General features: G+C 40.5%; 1 protein-coding gene across 1 annotated transcript; it reads left to right on the plus strand.

Annotated features, from left to right (window-relative positions):
* Window positions 1-4,464: 4,464 nt before the first annotated feature.
* On the plus strand, window positions 4,465-14,949 carry FGFBP3 (fibroblast growth factor binding protein 3). The gene is given in 4 exon segments (XM_069754988.1): window positions 4,465-4,542; window positions 13,319-13,349; window positions 13,976-14,067; window positions 14,070-14,949. Coding segments are annotated over 4 exon segments (948 nt in total). The 3' UTR covers window positions 14,817-14,949.
* The last annotated feature ends 2,512 nt before the right edge of the window (window positions 14,950-17,461 follow it).

Raw genomic sequence — 17,461 nt, forward strand, 5'->3', positions numbered from 1 at the left:
TTCGTTGCCCTGGCGGTGTGCTTTGGATCATTGTCATGTTGAAAGGCCCAGCCACGTTTCATCTTCAATGCCCTTGCTGATGGAAGGAGGTTTGCACTCAAAATCTCACGATACATGGCCCCATTCATTCTTTCATGTACCCGGATCAGTCGTCCTGGCCCCTTTGCAGAGAAACAGCCCCAAAGCATGATGTTTCCACCACCATGCTTTACAGTAGGTATGGTGTTTGATGGATGCAACTCAGTATTCTTTTTCCTCCAAACACGACAAGTTGTCTTTCTAGCAAACAGTTCCAGTTTGGTTTCATCAGACCATAGGACATTCTCCCAAAACTCCTCTGGATCATCCAAATGCTCTCTAGCAAACTTCAGACGGGCCCGGACGTATACTGGCTTAAGCAGTGGGACACGTCTGGCACTGCAGGATCTGAGTCCATGGTGGCGTAGTGTGCTACTTATGGTAGGCCTTGTTACATTGGTCCCAGCTCTCTGCAGTTCATTCACTAGGTCCCCCCGCGTGGTTCTGGGATTTTTGCTCACCGTTCTTGTGATCATTCTGACCCCACGGGGTGGGATTTTGTGTGGAGCCCCAGATCGAGGGAGATTATCAGTGGTCTTGTATGTCTTCCATTTTCTAATTATTGCTTCCACTTTTGATTTCTTCACTCCAAGCTGGTTGGCTATTGTAGATTCAGTCTTCCCAGCCTGGTGCAGGGCTACAATTTTGTTTCTGGTGTCCTTTGACAGCTCTTTGGTCTTCACCATAGTGGAGTTTGGAGTCAGACTGTTTGAGGGTGTGCACAGGTGTCTTTTTATACTGATAACAAGTTTAAACAGGTGCCATTACTACAGGTAATGAGTGGAGGAAAGAGGAGACTCTTAAAGAAGAAGTTACAGGTCTGTGAGAGCCAGAAATCTTGATTGTTTGTTTCTGACCAAATACTTATTTTCCACCATAATATGCAAAAAAATTGTTAAAAAAACAGACAATGTGATTTTCTGGATTTTTTTTTCTCAGTTTGTCTCCCATAGTTGAGGTCTACCTATGATGTAAATTACAGACGCCTCTCATCTTTTTAAGTGGTGGAACTTGCACTATTGCTGACTGACTAAATACTTTTTTGCCCCACTGTATATAGAGCAAAATATGGCCATAAGCCATAAAGTGATATAGGATTGTAGAGGAATATCTAATAGTAAACATGAACAGGTAAATCGATAACGTCTATAGAATAATAGGAAGGAATAAGATCCTAATGCATACGTATATAATCACATACCTTTGTCTTCAGCGTACATGGATCGCTTGAACAAGTATTACAGCTAGGAAAAAAAACATATACATATAAAGTCAGTATAGTAAAACATGAGGGCACATATAGCACACTGTACTTAAAAATACATGGAAATATACGGGGCCCTATTAGGGGACCTGACTCACCAAAGTGATGTTGCATACTGGTGTAAGTAGGATAATGGCACTAGACGTGCAGGAGAAGGTAGCGACATGTGTATGGTGTCAGAGTGTTTGTTTATATAGGTGATATAGCCCCATACCTAATGCGTCTGGCGCCATACGACCGCGAAACCGGAAGTTCTCCGTGATGTGACATCACCGGAAGTGACGCGGTGGGACTGCAGGAGAAAAAGACTCCTCCGTGTACAGCATGTTAGGTGTAATGGTGCCGACTCACTGAGACTAGAACACGTCACCGGAAGTGATGCAATGGACTTCTGTACACCTACAGAGGGCTATGGGAAAAGAAGTTTCCCCGGGAACACAAATATAATGTCTACATGGTTGCGAACCACTACTGGAAGGGGAAAACTGGTGTTGAAACTGACAATTAAATAAAGGATATATAAAAGAGTATGTAAAGAAAGGATATCTCTATCGAATGGAGAGCTGCAGGCTTACCTAGAGGAAAAATAGGAAATAATTAGTGATATGCATTGGACTGGGGAAATAGGGTCAAACTAGCAAGAACATTTTTTTAAAAAGCTAAAAAAGATGATTAAATGATGCTTATAAACTAATGAAAATTATAAAAATAAACAATTCTAAATAAAACTTGAAAAAAAAAATGAAATTAGCCAAAGTGGAGAATTAAAGAATTATACCCGTCCATGCAGTGCAGCATATAGTCTCAGTTAATTTGTGTCTATAAAAGAAAATAAGAGTAATAAGGCTCAGGGTATCTCAAATGAAACTAGAGATCTCATAATCCCTATTTAGTCCTCGTGGTTCCAAGGTGTCTAACTTGTTAATCCAAAATGCCTCGCGGCGCTTGAGAGTTTTGACCCTTTTGCCATTTCTTCTGGGGCAATACCTGGAAGCGTAACTGTTTTTTTTTGGACAAAATGGTGTGGTAATGGTCGTGCCGCCTTAGTCATTGTGACTAAGTCATTGTGTCACAATGACTAAGGCAGCATGACCATTAAAACGCGGATGACTTTAAATTCACTTTAAGCCTGTGACTCACTGGTATGAATCCCCCGTTTTTTGTGTCTCTGGATATAAAGATGGATTTTGGACTTATGTGCTTTTAATGAAAATGGAATAAAAGGTATTTTTTATGGATGTCACCCACGCTGGACTTCTGCTTCAACCTCAGTGATTAACCTTCTAAAATCTAAGTGCTATAAAGCACAGTAACCCTCAAGCATTTGTAATGCATATAAACTCTCCAAGAAGAACAATCATCTTATGAAAGGACAAATATGCAGTGTGAAACAAAAAGGAGAAATTAAACCCCGCTGGTGCAATCAATATATAGTGAAGGCATATAATACCTTGTACTGGTGCTGGTGCTCGCGGCGTCCCCTCATCTCAACGCGTGTTTCGCCTCCTGCTTCTTCCAGAGACGTGTCAGGGTGAGGGGCAGTGGTGTTTATATACAAATCCAAAGAGGAGACCCGTAGGCAATACCGGCGCATTACGCACATCCCCGCCCCCTTATGACGTGCTTCCCTCCGACGCTCAATGACACGCAAACTAAAAGCTACTGTATGTGTGTCAGTGTTAGAGCGTCATGGGGAGCGACAGAGGACAAGGAAGCCAAATGGGCTCCCTGGAATATGTGACGTGCTCAAGAGACTAGTTATGCTATTTTTTATATATATAACAGAGAAGGAACCATTAGTGCACTATATTATTATTAACCCAGTGCTCCCATCATTAGTAATAATGTGATAATATATAAGTGACTGGTGGCTGGTGAACATAAACGAACAAAGTGCTATAAAAGGGGTATTAATGATAATATATTATATTTATTAAAGTGACCAGTGCCATAATAGAATAAATATTAACTATAAAAAAAACATTGAATATATAAATATATTTGTTATAAATTACATAAAGTGACAACGTGCATACCAAAATAATGCTGTATTCAACAACGACTAACACAAATACCCAAACTATCAAGGTGACAATGTGATGGGAGAATCCCACCTTATAATGCACTATAAACATCGCTCTGATAATATGTCCTGATTAAACAAAACCTAAATAGATAAGAATAAACATTACATAATTAATAATGACAAACCATACTTAATAAATAAATTATAATAATTCATGAATTGATATAAATAAAAAATAATTAATAAATAATAATAATCAATACTAAATATTTTCAGTTGTTTCACACTTTTTTGTTAAGTATATAATTCCACATGTGCTAATTCATAGTTTTGATGCCTTCAGTGTGAATTTACAATTTTCATAGTCCTGAAAATACAGAAAAATCTTTAAATGCGAAGGTGTGTCCCAACTTTTGGTCTGTACTGTATATAGATGAATTTTTCCTTTTATTGTGTATATAATCATGGCCCATGTACTTACCTAGGTTAAGGCCATTTCAGTATTTCTTCAGTGTGTGAACATAAATGTTTATTGGTCTGGTATCTTATGGTGTCCCCTACGGCATTCTTTGCTTTTTTACTTTTCAGTATGTATTGTTTAATTATGTATTAATAAATATGGTTTTATTGTATATGGGATCTCTTCTTCTTTCCACATTTACATATATGTGGGAATAGTTGTGTCTAAATTTGAATTCGCCTGTACACAAGGATCTTCCCCAAAATTTTCCTTTCACAGAGAAGTTATTCTGTGCAAATGTAATGTCTCTTATTATGAGGGACCCCAGAGCATAATATGTAATTAAGCATTAAATGTAATATGTAAAAAAATGAAATAAAATAAAATAAATCCTTACACTCACCATACTACTCACCTCTCTGGCTTTTCGGCTGCTCAAGGCCACCCGCCTGGTCCTCATCGTCTGATACCCTGTCATGCTGGATTTTCCAGGTCTCTCATGCTGTGCTAGACTTCCAGCTTTCATGAGGCCCAGAGAGTTCTGCGCAAGCATGTGGAAGGTCATGGCGTCATGACATACGTAGTGACCTTCTTGTGAGCATGCATAGATCCTTCCTGGGCTCATGATAGCTGGGAATGCCGACACATGTTAAGATGTCCAAAGATTCCTGTGTGCAAGAATCAGAAGATGCGGCAAGGACCGGACTGGTGGCGGTAAGTAACGAAGCAGCAGGAAATGTGAGCAGTAAAGTAAGTATAAAGATTTTATTTTTTAAGTTTTTGATGGCCCATTTAAGTGAAGAAAAATGGCGACCAGCGGCCATCATTTTGCTGAAACCGCTGGGAACATAATTACAAAATATCCGCATTTTCGCAAATGCATATTTTTGTAAAATTAAATTCCACTCAAATTTTTTTGTTCATCTCTGTTGATGATCAATTTACACACAAGTTCCTCCGGATGTAATTTGCAAAATGAAACACAAGAGGGTAGCAAAGAACTAGTAGACAGTCGATTAAGTTCACTGATCTTCAGATGTAGCACAGTTGGCATGTAGAAGTGTAACTAAAGTAGGTGCAATGGTCACAGTCTCTCCCGGGTCCTGGAGCCTAGGGGGGGATTGAAAGGTTGTCTTAGCCCATATGAGAAGACCAGTTCTATTAAGGGCTATGGAAGTTAGAGGCCCTGTGAGAGATTCTTCATACAAGTATTTGAGCATGAAGTTACCCCACTGTTGTTGTTATTATCTTATCGATAACATTTTGGAAAAATAATTCAGTTACGTACTCAAAAATATAAGTCTAAAAAAAGTGAATTCAGAAATCTGATCGTTTCAACCATGCCTCACTAACTGCTTAGTGGGACGTAGAACCAAAGGGTGCCTGTGTACTATGCCTAAGTGAATAGAAATAATTCATGTCTTGATTGAGCCCGTGCCTGGCATGTTCATCCTATTAGTGATGATATTGTCAGCGGGGTTGTCCAACAGTGCCAAATAATATCCCATTGTGTTATCAGTATTGGAAAGGTAGGGATCAAACACCCAACTGATCTGATATTGAGGACTTATCCTTGATATTAATATTAATGGGAGAACAGCAATCCCACAGTGTATAACTGTGGCACTCCAGCTCTACACAATTAATACTTCCTGCAGCCCTGGGACCTGCAAACAGCTGAATGGTGGGAGTGTCATGTAGTAGGCCCACAACTGACAAGATATTGATGAGCTACTCAGTCAGGCAGCCCCCTTAATACAGAGCGTGGTAGAATGCAGTCTCCTGTATCAAGATTAATGTGGAAGTGGAGCTGCCATCATGAGAACTAAGTAATGTAATAGATAAACCATTATTTCTTATTTTTAGGGACTCTATAGCGACAGGGTCTGTTCCGCAGGATTGGCGCATAGCAAATGTGGTGCCAATATTCTAAAAGGGCTCTAAAAGTGAACCTGGAAATTATAGGCCAGTAAGTCTAACCTCTATTGTTGGTAAAATATTTGAAGGGTTTCTGAGGGATGTTATTCTGGATTATCTCAATGAGAATAACTGTTTAACTCCATATCAGCATGGGTTTATGAGAAATCGCTCCTGTCAAACCAATCTAATCAGTTTTTATGAAGAGGTAAGCTATAGGCTGGACCACGGTGAGTCACTGGACGTGGTATATCTCGATTTTTCCAAAGCGTTTGATACCGTGCCGCACAAGAGGTTGGTACACAAAATGAGAATGCTTGGTCTGGGGGAAATTGTGTGTAAATGGGTTAGTAACTGGCTTAGTGATAGAAAGCAGAGGGTGGTTATAAATGGTATAGTCTCTAACTGGGTCGCTGTGACCAGTGGGGTACCGCAGGGGTCAGTATTGGGACCTGTTCTCTTCAACATATTCATTAATGAGCTGGTAGAAGGTTTACACAGTAAAATATCGATATTTGCAGATGATACAAAACTATGTAAAGCAGTTAATACAAGAGAAGATAGTATTCTGCTACAGATGGATCTGGATAAGTTGGAAACTTGGGCTGAAAGGTGGCAGATGAGGTTTAACAATGATAAATGTAAGGTTATACACATGGGAAGAAGGAATCAATGTCACCATTACACACTGAATGGGAAACCACTGGGTAAATCTGACAGGGAGAAGGACTTGGGGATCCTAGTTAATGATAAACTTACCTGGAGCAGCCGGTGCCAGGCAGCAGCTGCCAAGGCAAACAGGATCATGGGGTGCATTAAAAGAGGTCTGGATACACATGATGAGAGCATTATACTGCCTCTGTACAAATCCCTAGTTAGACCGCACATGGAGTACTGTGTCCAGTTTTGGGCACCGGTGCTCAGGAAGGATATAATGGAACTAGAGAGAGTACAAAGGAGGGCAACAAAATTAATAAAGGGGATGGGAGAACTGCAATACCCAGATAGATTAGCGAAATTAGGATTATTTAGTCTAGAAAAAAGATGACTGAGGGGCGATCTAATAACCATGTATAAGTATATAAGGGGACAATACAAATATCTCGCTGAGGATCTGTTTATACCAAGGAAGGTGACGGGCACAAGGGGGCATTCTTTGCGTCTGGAGGAGAGAAGGTTTTTCCACCAACATAGAAGAGGATTCTTTACTGTTAGGGCAGTGAGAATCTGGAATTGCTTGCCTGAGGAGGTGGTGATGGCGAACTCAGTCGAGGGGTTCAAGAGAGGCCTGGATGTCTTCCTGGAGCAGAACAATATTGTATCATACAATTAGGTTCTGTAGAAGGACGTAGATCTGGGGATTTATTATGATGGAATATAGGCTGAACTGGATGGACAAATGTCTTTTTTCGGCCTTACTAACTATGTTACTATGTTACTATGGCAAATGTTGTGCTGAAAGCAGATCATTGTGGCACATTTGACAAATACAGCTCTGGCAAAAATTAAGAGACCACTTAAAAATTTGCAGTTTATCTGATTTTTCTCTTTATAGGTATATTTTTGCATAAAATGTACATTGTATATTGTTGTTTTATTCTATAAACTACTGACAGCATGCATCCGAAATTCAAAGCTAAAAATTTTGTGGTTTTTTTGCAGCAAATGAAAAATTATCAAACTAATAAAAAAGAAACAGTGCTTGCAGACTTCATATAATGCAAAGAAAACAAGTTCATAATCATTTAGAAACAATAATACTAATGTTTTAACTCGGGAAGAGTTCAGAAATCAATATTTGGTGGAATAACCATGATTTTTAATCACAGCTTTCGTGCGTCTTGGCATGCGTATTGATCCCCTAATCAGAAGCACACTAAGTAGAATGAGGTGTACTCTCGTTGGAATTCAACTGACAGTGGAATGGAATGGCTGTCAGACATGTAGAGATGGTGATTTTTAGAAAACTGTGCAGTGGTCTCTTAATTTTTATGCAGTGGCCTCTTAATTTTTGCCAGAACTGTATATTAACAAGTGCAATTAAATCACATTTCATACATAGTAAAACTCAGCGATACATGACAACCCCTTTAATCAAGACCACGTCAAATACTATAAGACTTTAAAGAGGACCTTTCACTCTACTCTTTAAGTTGCACCTCTTCCAATTGGTGCCAATTTACTGATTCTGAAACAGTTTTTCTTTTTCTTCTGTGCCCCTCTGTTCCAAAGTTGGGCCCCTTCTGTGGAAATTTTCCCTTCAACCAACTGGGCCACAGGACAGCTCAGTGGGTGATACCGTGTTTTGATTGGCCAGTTGCACTGTTGAATAAGCAAACTCCCACAGAGAGGTTCTGTGGTTCACGCCCAGTTGGATGAAGAGAACATTCTTAACTAGTGATGAGCGAATATACTTGTTGCTCAGGTGTCCTCTGAGTATTTGTTAGTGTTCGGAGATTTAGTTTTCATCGCGGCAGCTGAATGATTTACAGCTATGAGCCAGGCTGAGTACATGTGGGGGTTGCCTGGTTGCTAGGGAAGCTCCACATGTAATCAAGCTGTCAAATAGCTGTAAATCATTCAGCTGAGGCGATGAAAACTGAATCACTGAACTTTAACAAGTCGGGAAAACCCGAGCAACAAGTATATTCGCTCATCACTATTCCTAACCTTTTTTTCCATGGGGCATAACTTTGGAACGGAAGGGCACAAAGGAAAAAGAAAAACTGTTACAGAATCAGTGTCACAGCAGCAATTGGAGGAGGTGCTCAGTTTAAATGTCAAAAATCTAGTAAAAGATCATCTTTAAATAATGCTGACAGGACAAAATGCAGTTGGCAGTCAGTGAGGTGTAGGCAGGGTGGTTATACTGCTACCAGTGGAGCTGCACTTAGATATTTGTGTGGATTTGGTTGGAAGGTATGTTGTGCTGCATGGTGGTATTAAGTGCTTATGTGGTGGGCTGCCGTACTGTGGTATGTTGTAACATAGTAACATAGTTATTAAGGTTGAAGGAAGATTTTAAGTCCATCTAGTTCAACCCATAGCCTAACCTAACATGCCCTAACATGTTGATCCAGAGGAAGGCAAAAAAAAACATGTGGCAAATAGTAAGCTCCACATTGGGGGAAAAAATCTCCTTCCCGACTCCACATACGGCAATCAGACTAGTTCCCTGGATCAACGCCCCAACCAAGGAATCTAGTATATACAGTGCCTACAAGTAGTATTCAACCCCCTGCAGATTTAGCAGGTTTAATAAGATGCAAATAAGTTAGAGCCTTCAAACTTCAAACAAGAGCAGGATTTATTAACAGATGCATAAATCTTACAAACCAAAAAGTTTTGTTGCTCAGTTAAATTTTTATAAATTTTAAACATAAAAGTGTGGGTCAATTATTATTCAACCCCTAGGTTTAATATTTTGTGGAATAACCTTTGTTTGCAATTACAGCTAATAATCGTCTTTTATAAGACCTGATCAGGCCGCCACAGGTCTCTGGAGTTATCTTGGCCCGCTCCTCCATGCAGATCTTCTCCAAGTTATCTAGGTTCTTTGGGTGTCTCATGTGGACTTTAATCTTGAGCTCCTTCCACAAGTTTTCAATTGGGTTAAGGTCAGGAGACTGACTAGGCCACTGCAACACCTTGATTTTTTGCCTCTTGAACCAGGCCTTGGTTTTCTTGGCTGTGTTTCTTGGTCGTTGTCTTGTTGGAAGATGAAATGACGACCCATCTTAAGATCCTTGATGGAGGAGCGGAGGTTCTTGGCCAAAATCTCCAGGTAGGCCGTGCTATCCATCTTCCCATGGATGCGGACCAGATGGCCAGGCCCCTTGGCTGAGAAACAGCCCCACAGCATGATGCTGCCACCACCATGCTTGACTGTAGGGATGGTATTCTTGGGGTCGTATGCAGTGCCATCCAGTCTCCAAACGTCACGTGTGTGGTTGGCACCAAAGATCTCGATCTTGGTCTCATCAGACCAGAGAACCTTGAACCAGTCAGTCTCAGAGTCCTCCAAGTGATCATGAGTAAACTAGACGAGCCTTGACATGACGCTTTGAAAGTAAAGGTACCTTATGGGCTCGTCTGGAATGGAGACCATTGCGGTGGAGTACGTTACTTATGGTATTGAATGAAACCAATGTCCCCACTGCCATGAGATCTTCCCGGAGCTCCTTCCTTGTTGTCCTTGGGTTAGCCTTGACTCTTCGGACAAGCCTGGCCTCGGCACGGGAGGAAACTTGCAAAGGCTGTCCAGGCCGTGGAAGGCTAACAGTAGTTCCATAAGCCTTCCACTTCCGGATGATGCTCCCAACAGTGGAGACAGGTAGGCCCAACTCCTTGGAAAGGGTTTTGTACCCCTTGCCAGCCTTGTGACCCTCCACGATCTTGTCTCTGATGGCCTTGGAATGCTCCTTTGTCTTTCCCATGTTGACCATGTATGAGTGCTGTTCACAAGTTTGGGGAGGGTCTTAAATAGTCAGAAAAGGCTGGAAAAAGAGATAATTAATCCAAACATGTGAAGCTCATTGTTCTTTGTGCCTGAACTACTTCTTAATACTTTAGGGGAACCAAACAGAATTCTGGTGGGTTGAGGGGTTGAATAATAAATGACCCTCTGAAAAGACTTTTCACAATTTAAAAAAAAAATAAACAAAGAAATAACGTTCTTTTTTGCTGCAGTGCATTTCACACTTCCAGGCTGATCTACAGTCCAAATGTCACAATGCCAAGTTAATTCCAAATGTGTAAACCTGCTAAATCTGCAGGGGCTTGAATACTACTTGTAGGCACTGTATACCCTGCAACATTATACTTTTCAAGAAAGGTATCCAATCCCCTCTTAAATTTAAGTAATGAATCACTCATTACAACATCATACGGCAGAGAGTTCCATAATCTCACTGCTCTTACAGTAAAGAATCCGCGTCTGTTATTATGCCTAAACCTTCTTTCCTCCAGACGTAGAGAATGCCCCCTTGTCCCTGTCTCAGGTCTATGATTAAAAAGATCATCAGAAAGGTCTTTGTACTGTCCCCTCATATATTTATACATTAAAATAAGATCACCCCTTAGTCTTTGTTTTTCCAAACTAAATAGCCCCAAGTGTAATAACATGTCTTGGAATTGCAGACCCCCCAGTCCTCTAATAACTTTGGTCGCTCTTTTCTGCACCCGCTCTAGTTCAGCTATGTCTTTCTTATACGCCGGAGACCAGAACTGTGCACAGTATTCTAAGTGTGGTCGAACTAGTGACTTGAATAGAGGTAAACTTATGTTCTCCTTGTGAGCATCTATGCCTCTTTTAATGCATCCCATTATTTTAGTTCCCTTTGCTGCAGCTGCCTGACACTGGCCACTGAACATGAGTTTGTCATCCACCCATACACCCAGGTCTTTTTCATTGACGGTTTTGCCCAGAGTTTTAGAATTAAGCGCATAGTTAGGTATCTTTATTACTTCTACCCAGGTGCATGACCTTACATTTATCCCCATTAAAACTCATTTGCCATTTATCAGCCCAAGCTTCTAGTTTACATAAATCATCCTGTAATATAAAATTGTCCTCCTCTGTATTAATTACCCTGCAGAGTTTAGTGTCATCTGCAAATATTGAAATTCTGCTCTGAATGCTCCCTACAAGGTGATTAATAAATATGTTAAAAAGAAGAGGGCCCAATACTGACCCCTGTGGTACCCCACTGCTAACCACGACTCAGTACGAGTGTGTTCCATTAATAACCACCCTTTGTTTCCTATCCCTGAGCCAGCTCTCAACCCACTTACACATATTTTCCCCTATCCCCATTATTCTCATTTTATGTATCAACCTTTTGTGTGGCACCGTATCAAAAGCTTTGGAAAAGTCCATATACACTACGTCTACTGGGTTCCCTTGGTCCAATTCGGAACTTACTTCTTCATAGAAGCTGATCAAATTAGTCTGACATGAACGGTCCCTAGTAAACCCGTGCTGATACTGGGTCATGAGGTTATTCCTCTTCAGATACTCCAGCATAGCATCCCTTAGAATGCCCTCCAGGATTTTACCCACAGTAGAGGTTAAGCTTACTGGCCTATAATTACCGAGTTCAGTTTTTGTCCCCTTTTTGAATATTGGCACCACATTTGCTATACGCCAGTCCTGTGGCACAGACCCTGTTATTATGGAGTCTTTAAAGATTAAAAATAATGGTCTATCAATGACGGTACTTAGTTCCTGCAGTACTCGGGGGTGTATCCCATCCGGGCCCGAAGATTTATCAATTTTAGTGATTTTTAGACGCCGCCGTACTTCCTGCTGGGTTAAGCAGGTGACATTTAATGGGAAATTTTTATCACCAGTCATTTTGTCTGCCATGGGATTTGCAGTTGTGTTGCAGTGTTGTATTTGGTGCTGCAGGGGATGCATTTTGTGCTGAACTGTGGTATTTTTGTGTGCTGCTTTTGGGATGGCAAGTTGTTATCCACTGTGGTATATGTATAGCACTGCTGGGGAGGTATTTTGTGCAGTACTGTACATTGTGCTTCTGTGGTATCTGGTGCTGTTCATGAGAGCTGCATTGTGGTATTTGGAACATATAGGCTATGCGCACACGGTGCGGATTTGTAGCATTTCTGCAGCGTTTTTTCCGCTCTGAAATGCTCCAAAAACACAATGGATTACTTAAGCAATGATAATTCCTGACATTCCTGAAGTGTTGTGCACATGATCCGGAAATTTCCATCCTTATTTGCAGCGTTTTATTTTCTGCAGCACGTCAATTCTTTTTGCGGATCTGCATCGTTTCTGCACCCATTGACTTCCTTTGGGTCAGTCAAATCCACAGCAAAAACGCAGGTTTGCAGATTTGCTTCCAAAAACACTGCAGAATTGTCAAAGGTAATTATGTCTGATGGAGGGAGAGCGTGTGGGCGGAGCTTACAAAACCGCATGAAAATCTGCATGAAAATCCCCAACAAAAATGCTACAAAAACGCATGGATTTTCCACTGCGTTTTTCTGCCATGATATGCAGAAACCTTGCAGAAATTTCTGCAAGCAAATCTGCCTCGTGTGCACATAGCCTTGGAGCTGTTTTGTGCTACACTATAGGGCTTGGCACTTCTGGGGCAGTAATTTGTTGTATGATGTGGTATTCTTTTTGGTGCTACTGGGGAGGTATATTGTGCTGCACTGTGGCATTCGGTGCTGTTAAAGAGGTATTTAGTGCTATATTGTGGTAAATGGCGCTCGAGGAGTGCTACACTATAATAGGTGGGGTATTTTGTGCTCAACTGTGATATTTCAGTGGAGCTGCTGCCCAATATATTTATCATACTTTGTTATTTTTGTTTTGCTTTTTTTCCATCTTTATTGTTTTGTTGCAAAAGAACAACTCCTATTTTTATTATTTATTTTTCTTTTTTTTTGTTGATATGGTAAAAGGTGCATAATGTCATACTTAATATTCCCTGTGGCTTCCTTAGGAAAAGTGTGTTGGTGCATGGAGAATTACTGGGAGGGGCAGAGTGACCGTGGCCCCTCCTGTCCCATTGAAAACACACTCTTATTGCCCCTTCTATAGAGTCCTCCACTGGTACTTTCCAACTTGACTGGTAAGACTTCTTCTATTGCTTCTTATATTTCTGCCACATTTTGTTGCTTAGTGTATTGTCATATGTATTGGTTTTTTCATGTTAGTGCAGATCATAAATAATACTATGTGTAGTGTTGTAATACTTTATTAATAAGTGATTCTGATTGCTGAATACAGATCTAATTATTAGTGCAGACATATAGTGCATCCCTTCCATCACATGCATAGCCATCTATATGAACATATATATTTATTACTTTATTGTATTTTTGGAACACATTTTAGATTTTGTTTTATATTTATACAGGTTCTTTTTAGTATTCTCCAAACGAGCTCTTTGGCTTCTTTATATTCTCTGCATGTTCCATAAAGGTGTGATTTGCAAGTGAATACTGTTTAGTCGTACTTGCGTTAGTCATTTGCATGTGTTGTAAATCTTTAAAGACTTTTCCGTTTTCTATAAAGCTCTTTTTTTCAGCTCTTTCAAATATTCACTCATAGCTTTTAGACTATACATATGCTGGACAATTCTTGGAATGCTGTTAATATCTCTTGTTTTGTGAGCCCATGTTTCACAGCCAGTGCCCAGTAATTGCCTATGTTTTGACTCCCCAACATTTTATTTTTCTTACTCCTGCCTTTCAGGAATTTCGGAATGCCAAATAGCTTCTCCTTCAGAGCTTGTAAAGATTATTAATGCTTGGACGCCCTTGAATTACAAACCATCCGGCAACACAGACCTAATGAGATGAGGCTCTCCAGTGTTATTTCATTCATTTTTTTGGTTTTGGTCCACTGCCTAAGTGTTTTACAACTAACCTATGGCAGAAATGCCAAAACAGCCAACAAGAGTGGAGAGACACAAGCAATCCTACGGGCAGGGCAATTTTTAACCAAACACAAACATGATTGTTCTTGGCAAATTGTTGGAAATGTCACTGTAAGCCTGTCGGTAAACTGTAACGTACCGGGAACCAACAGCTACAATTGTACTTATGAAGGGGAGCCACATAAATGCCCTCTATATGCCACGAAGGCTAAACAGTACTGGAAACAAATCCTTGGTAAATTGAAGAAAATGAAACATGCTTGTGAGGATAAGACATTGAAGTCACGTCTGTGTAAGAAAACAGAAGCTGTAGAGTCCCAACTTCAAAAACTAGTTGGAGATGTGGCTGAAAAATCCAAAGGGAAGAGTCGCGTTAAGGAACATGGAAAGGAGACAGAAGTAAAAGCAAGAGATCCAGAAGAAAATGAAAATTTAGGTGCTGGCATTCCTGGGAAAAAATCTGGAAACAAAAAGAAGTCTGACCATAAATCCAACCAGAAATCACATCCTTCACCTTCACCATCGGGACTTGAACTCACCACAGTCCGGGAAGTAAATGATGACATAGTAGAAATGAATGAAAATCTGTCAGAAACCTACTGTGATGAAAAGTGGCATTCAGTGTGTTCTTTCTTTGTTAATTTCTGGAATGGCTAAATCAAAGCTCTCTGTGTAGTAGAAGTGTTAGAGTAGAGCTATTTAATGCAATGCTCTAATGCAGGAATTCCTGCCTAATTCCTTTGAACTGCACGATTCTTAATTCGACTGACAAATCCCCAATACTAAAAAAAAAAAAAGCAAGTGTGGACTTGTCTACATTCACAATATGACCCCCAAATTTTCTGTGTAGGGTGTGTCTTACACTTCAATATGGAGATAATAAACTATTAATATTTCCGTTACTGTGTTATGAATACTAGCTTCTCCATACACATGACTGTCTTTAGAATCTCTTATATCCTATAGTTTTATTGATGCAATAATAAATCAGTTTTTGATATATATAATGCTTGTTTGTGCACCTTTCTACATAAATCTGCATTTACTTTGTAACATCTTTCATTATATCCTAGCGCTGTATTCAGACTTATGCTTTTATTTGAGATAGCCTAGAAGCTTGAAAACACAGACGTAAAAATAATCTGTTAGTACAACAATAATAATAATGCTTGTGGACACACTGAGACTAATAGCTAATATGCTTAATGGTAGCAGTAGCTTAAAGAGTTTCTGCCACCAGGTCAAAATTGGCCAGTTTTTGCGCTTATTTTATTCTCACTGCTCCTCTGAGTATTCTGCTTGTTTCTTTTTTTAAATCTGTCATACGGTTCCACAGATACGGTCCTTTTTAATTAGTGCAAATTTTTATGGTCTTTACTAAAGGGGTGTGACTCACAGGGTAATTATGCAAAGTAGCCTAAAGATACGCCCCTCAAAAACCTGAAAGTCACACCCCCTTTCTAAAAACTATAAAAATTAACACTAAATAAAAAACTCTAACTGTGCAACTATATGGTGGATTTAAAAAAAAACAAACAAGAAATACTCAGGGGAGCAGGGGAAATAAAATAAGAGCAAAACCGTTCAATTTTGATGTGGTGACATGTCCTCTTTAAGTTGTATTTCTTTTACATTCTCGTGTATATGCCCTAAATACCTGTGTGCAATTATCTTCTATAAGGCTGTCATCTATGAAGAGAATTGGGGTCAGGTGACAGATACAGGCTCAGACTGGCCCACAAGGGAACAGGAAAATCCACCGGTAGGCCCCTGTGAAGGAGTGCTGATGAGCAGTGCAATTACGCTTGATTCGCAATTTGCAGAAATAGGTATCATCTAATCATTCATTAAATAAGCTAGTCCACTTAATTTTACATAGACACAATAATACATTTTTGTACTAGGGCAAGGTAGTTTTCATATGTAGTTGAATAGTGGGCCCCAAAAATCAAAGTAATTGATGGCCCTTCACCAACTCTGTCCCACACTGGACAAATACCGTCTTGGAGAAGACAGAATGCAAACACTACACCCTTTTATGCTAGCAGATAGCCCCAGAGGAGTGATCTACGTTTGAGAAACATATATGACTTTTCCTGTAGTTATTTCATAAATACAGGAATATCCCTACAAAGGGAACCTGTCACCCCCAAAATGGAAGGTGAGCTAAGCCCACCAGCATCAGGGGCTTATCCACAACATTCTATAATGCTGTAGATAATCCCCCAATGTAACCTGAAAGATGAGAAAAAGAGGTTAGATTATACTAACCCAGGGGCAGTCCCGGTTCTCTTCTGGTCCGATGGGCGTCGCGGTCCGGGGCCTCCCATCTTCATAGGATGACGTCCTCTTCTTGTCTTCACGCTGTGGCTCCGGCGCAGGCGTACTTTGTCTGCCCTGTTGAGGGCAGAGCAAAGTACTGCAGTGCGCAGGAGCCGGGCCTCTCTGACCTTTCCCAGCACCTGCGCACTGCAGTACTTTGCTCTGCCATAGCCTGAAGACAAGAAGAGGACGTCATCGTAAGAAGATGGGAGGCCCTGGACCGGACCGCGACGCCCATCAGACCAGACCAGAACCGGGAACGCCCCTGGGTGAGTATAATCTAACCTCTTTTTCTCATCTTTCAGGATACATCGGGGGCTTATCTACAGCATTACCAAATGCTGTAGATAAGCCCCTGATGCCGGTTGGCTTAGCTCACCTTCGATTTTGGGGGTGACAGGCTCCCTTTAAAGAGGTTTTCTTAACATTATTAATGGGTAAAATTACAAAATGCTTGGTGAAAGGAGGGATTTTATTTTATAGTACAATGCTCGCTGTCTTGGTTACCGGCCATGGCTGCAGTCTATCAAATGGCCGGTAGCCTAGGTAAAGATGGTGCTTGCAATCTTTTTCACTGATGTGGCATCACGGGTGACATAGGTGTTACATGGTTACTGCCAGTAGAACAGATTCTTATAAAACCTGGTTTTCCGGGATATTTCCAAATTTGTCAGAGTTTTTAGATAATTAGGAAATAGAGCAATAAGTGTTACCATTCCAGCAGAAGGAATGACATCCGTAAGTCACATGATTGCAGCAAAAGCAAGAGCAAAGTCCTATAATATGCTGGCACCTAACCCAGAAGTGAAGTCAGCGCTGGCGCATGCACAGTATGAGGTTTTGCTCTGACCTTAGTTTACTTGAAAGGCTGGAGAAAAAATAGCGCAATAGGGCTCTTTTCCAACAAATATTGAAATGTAAAATCGCAGATTATGCTGACCTGATCTGTCGAAATATGCGTTTTGGAATGTTCTTCAGCT

This window comes from Ranitomeya imitator, chromosome 2 (genome assembly GCF_032444005.1).
Source record: "Ranitomeya imitator isolate aRanImi1 chromosome 2, aRanImi1.pri, whole genome shotgun sequence".
NCBI lineage: Eukaryota > Metazoa > Chordata > Amphibia > Anura > Dendrobatidae > Ranitomeya > Ranitomeya imitator.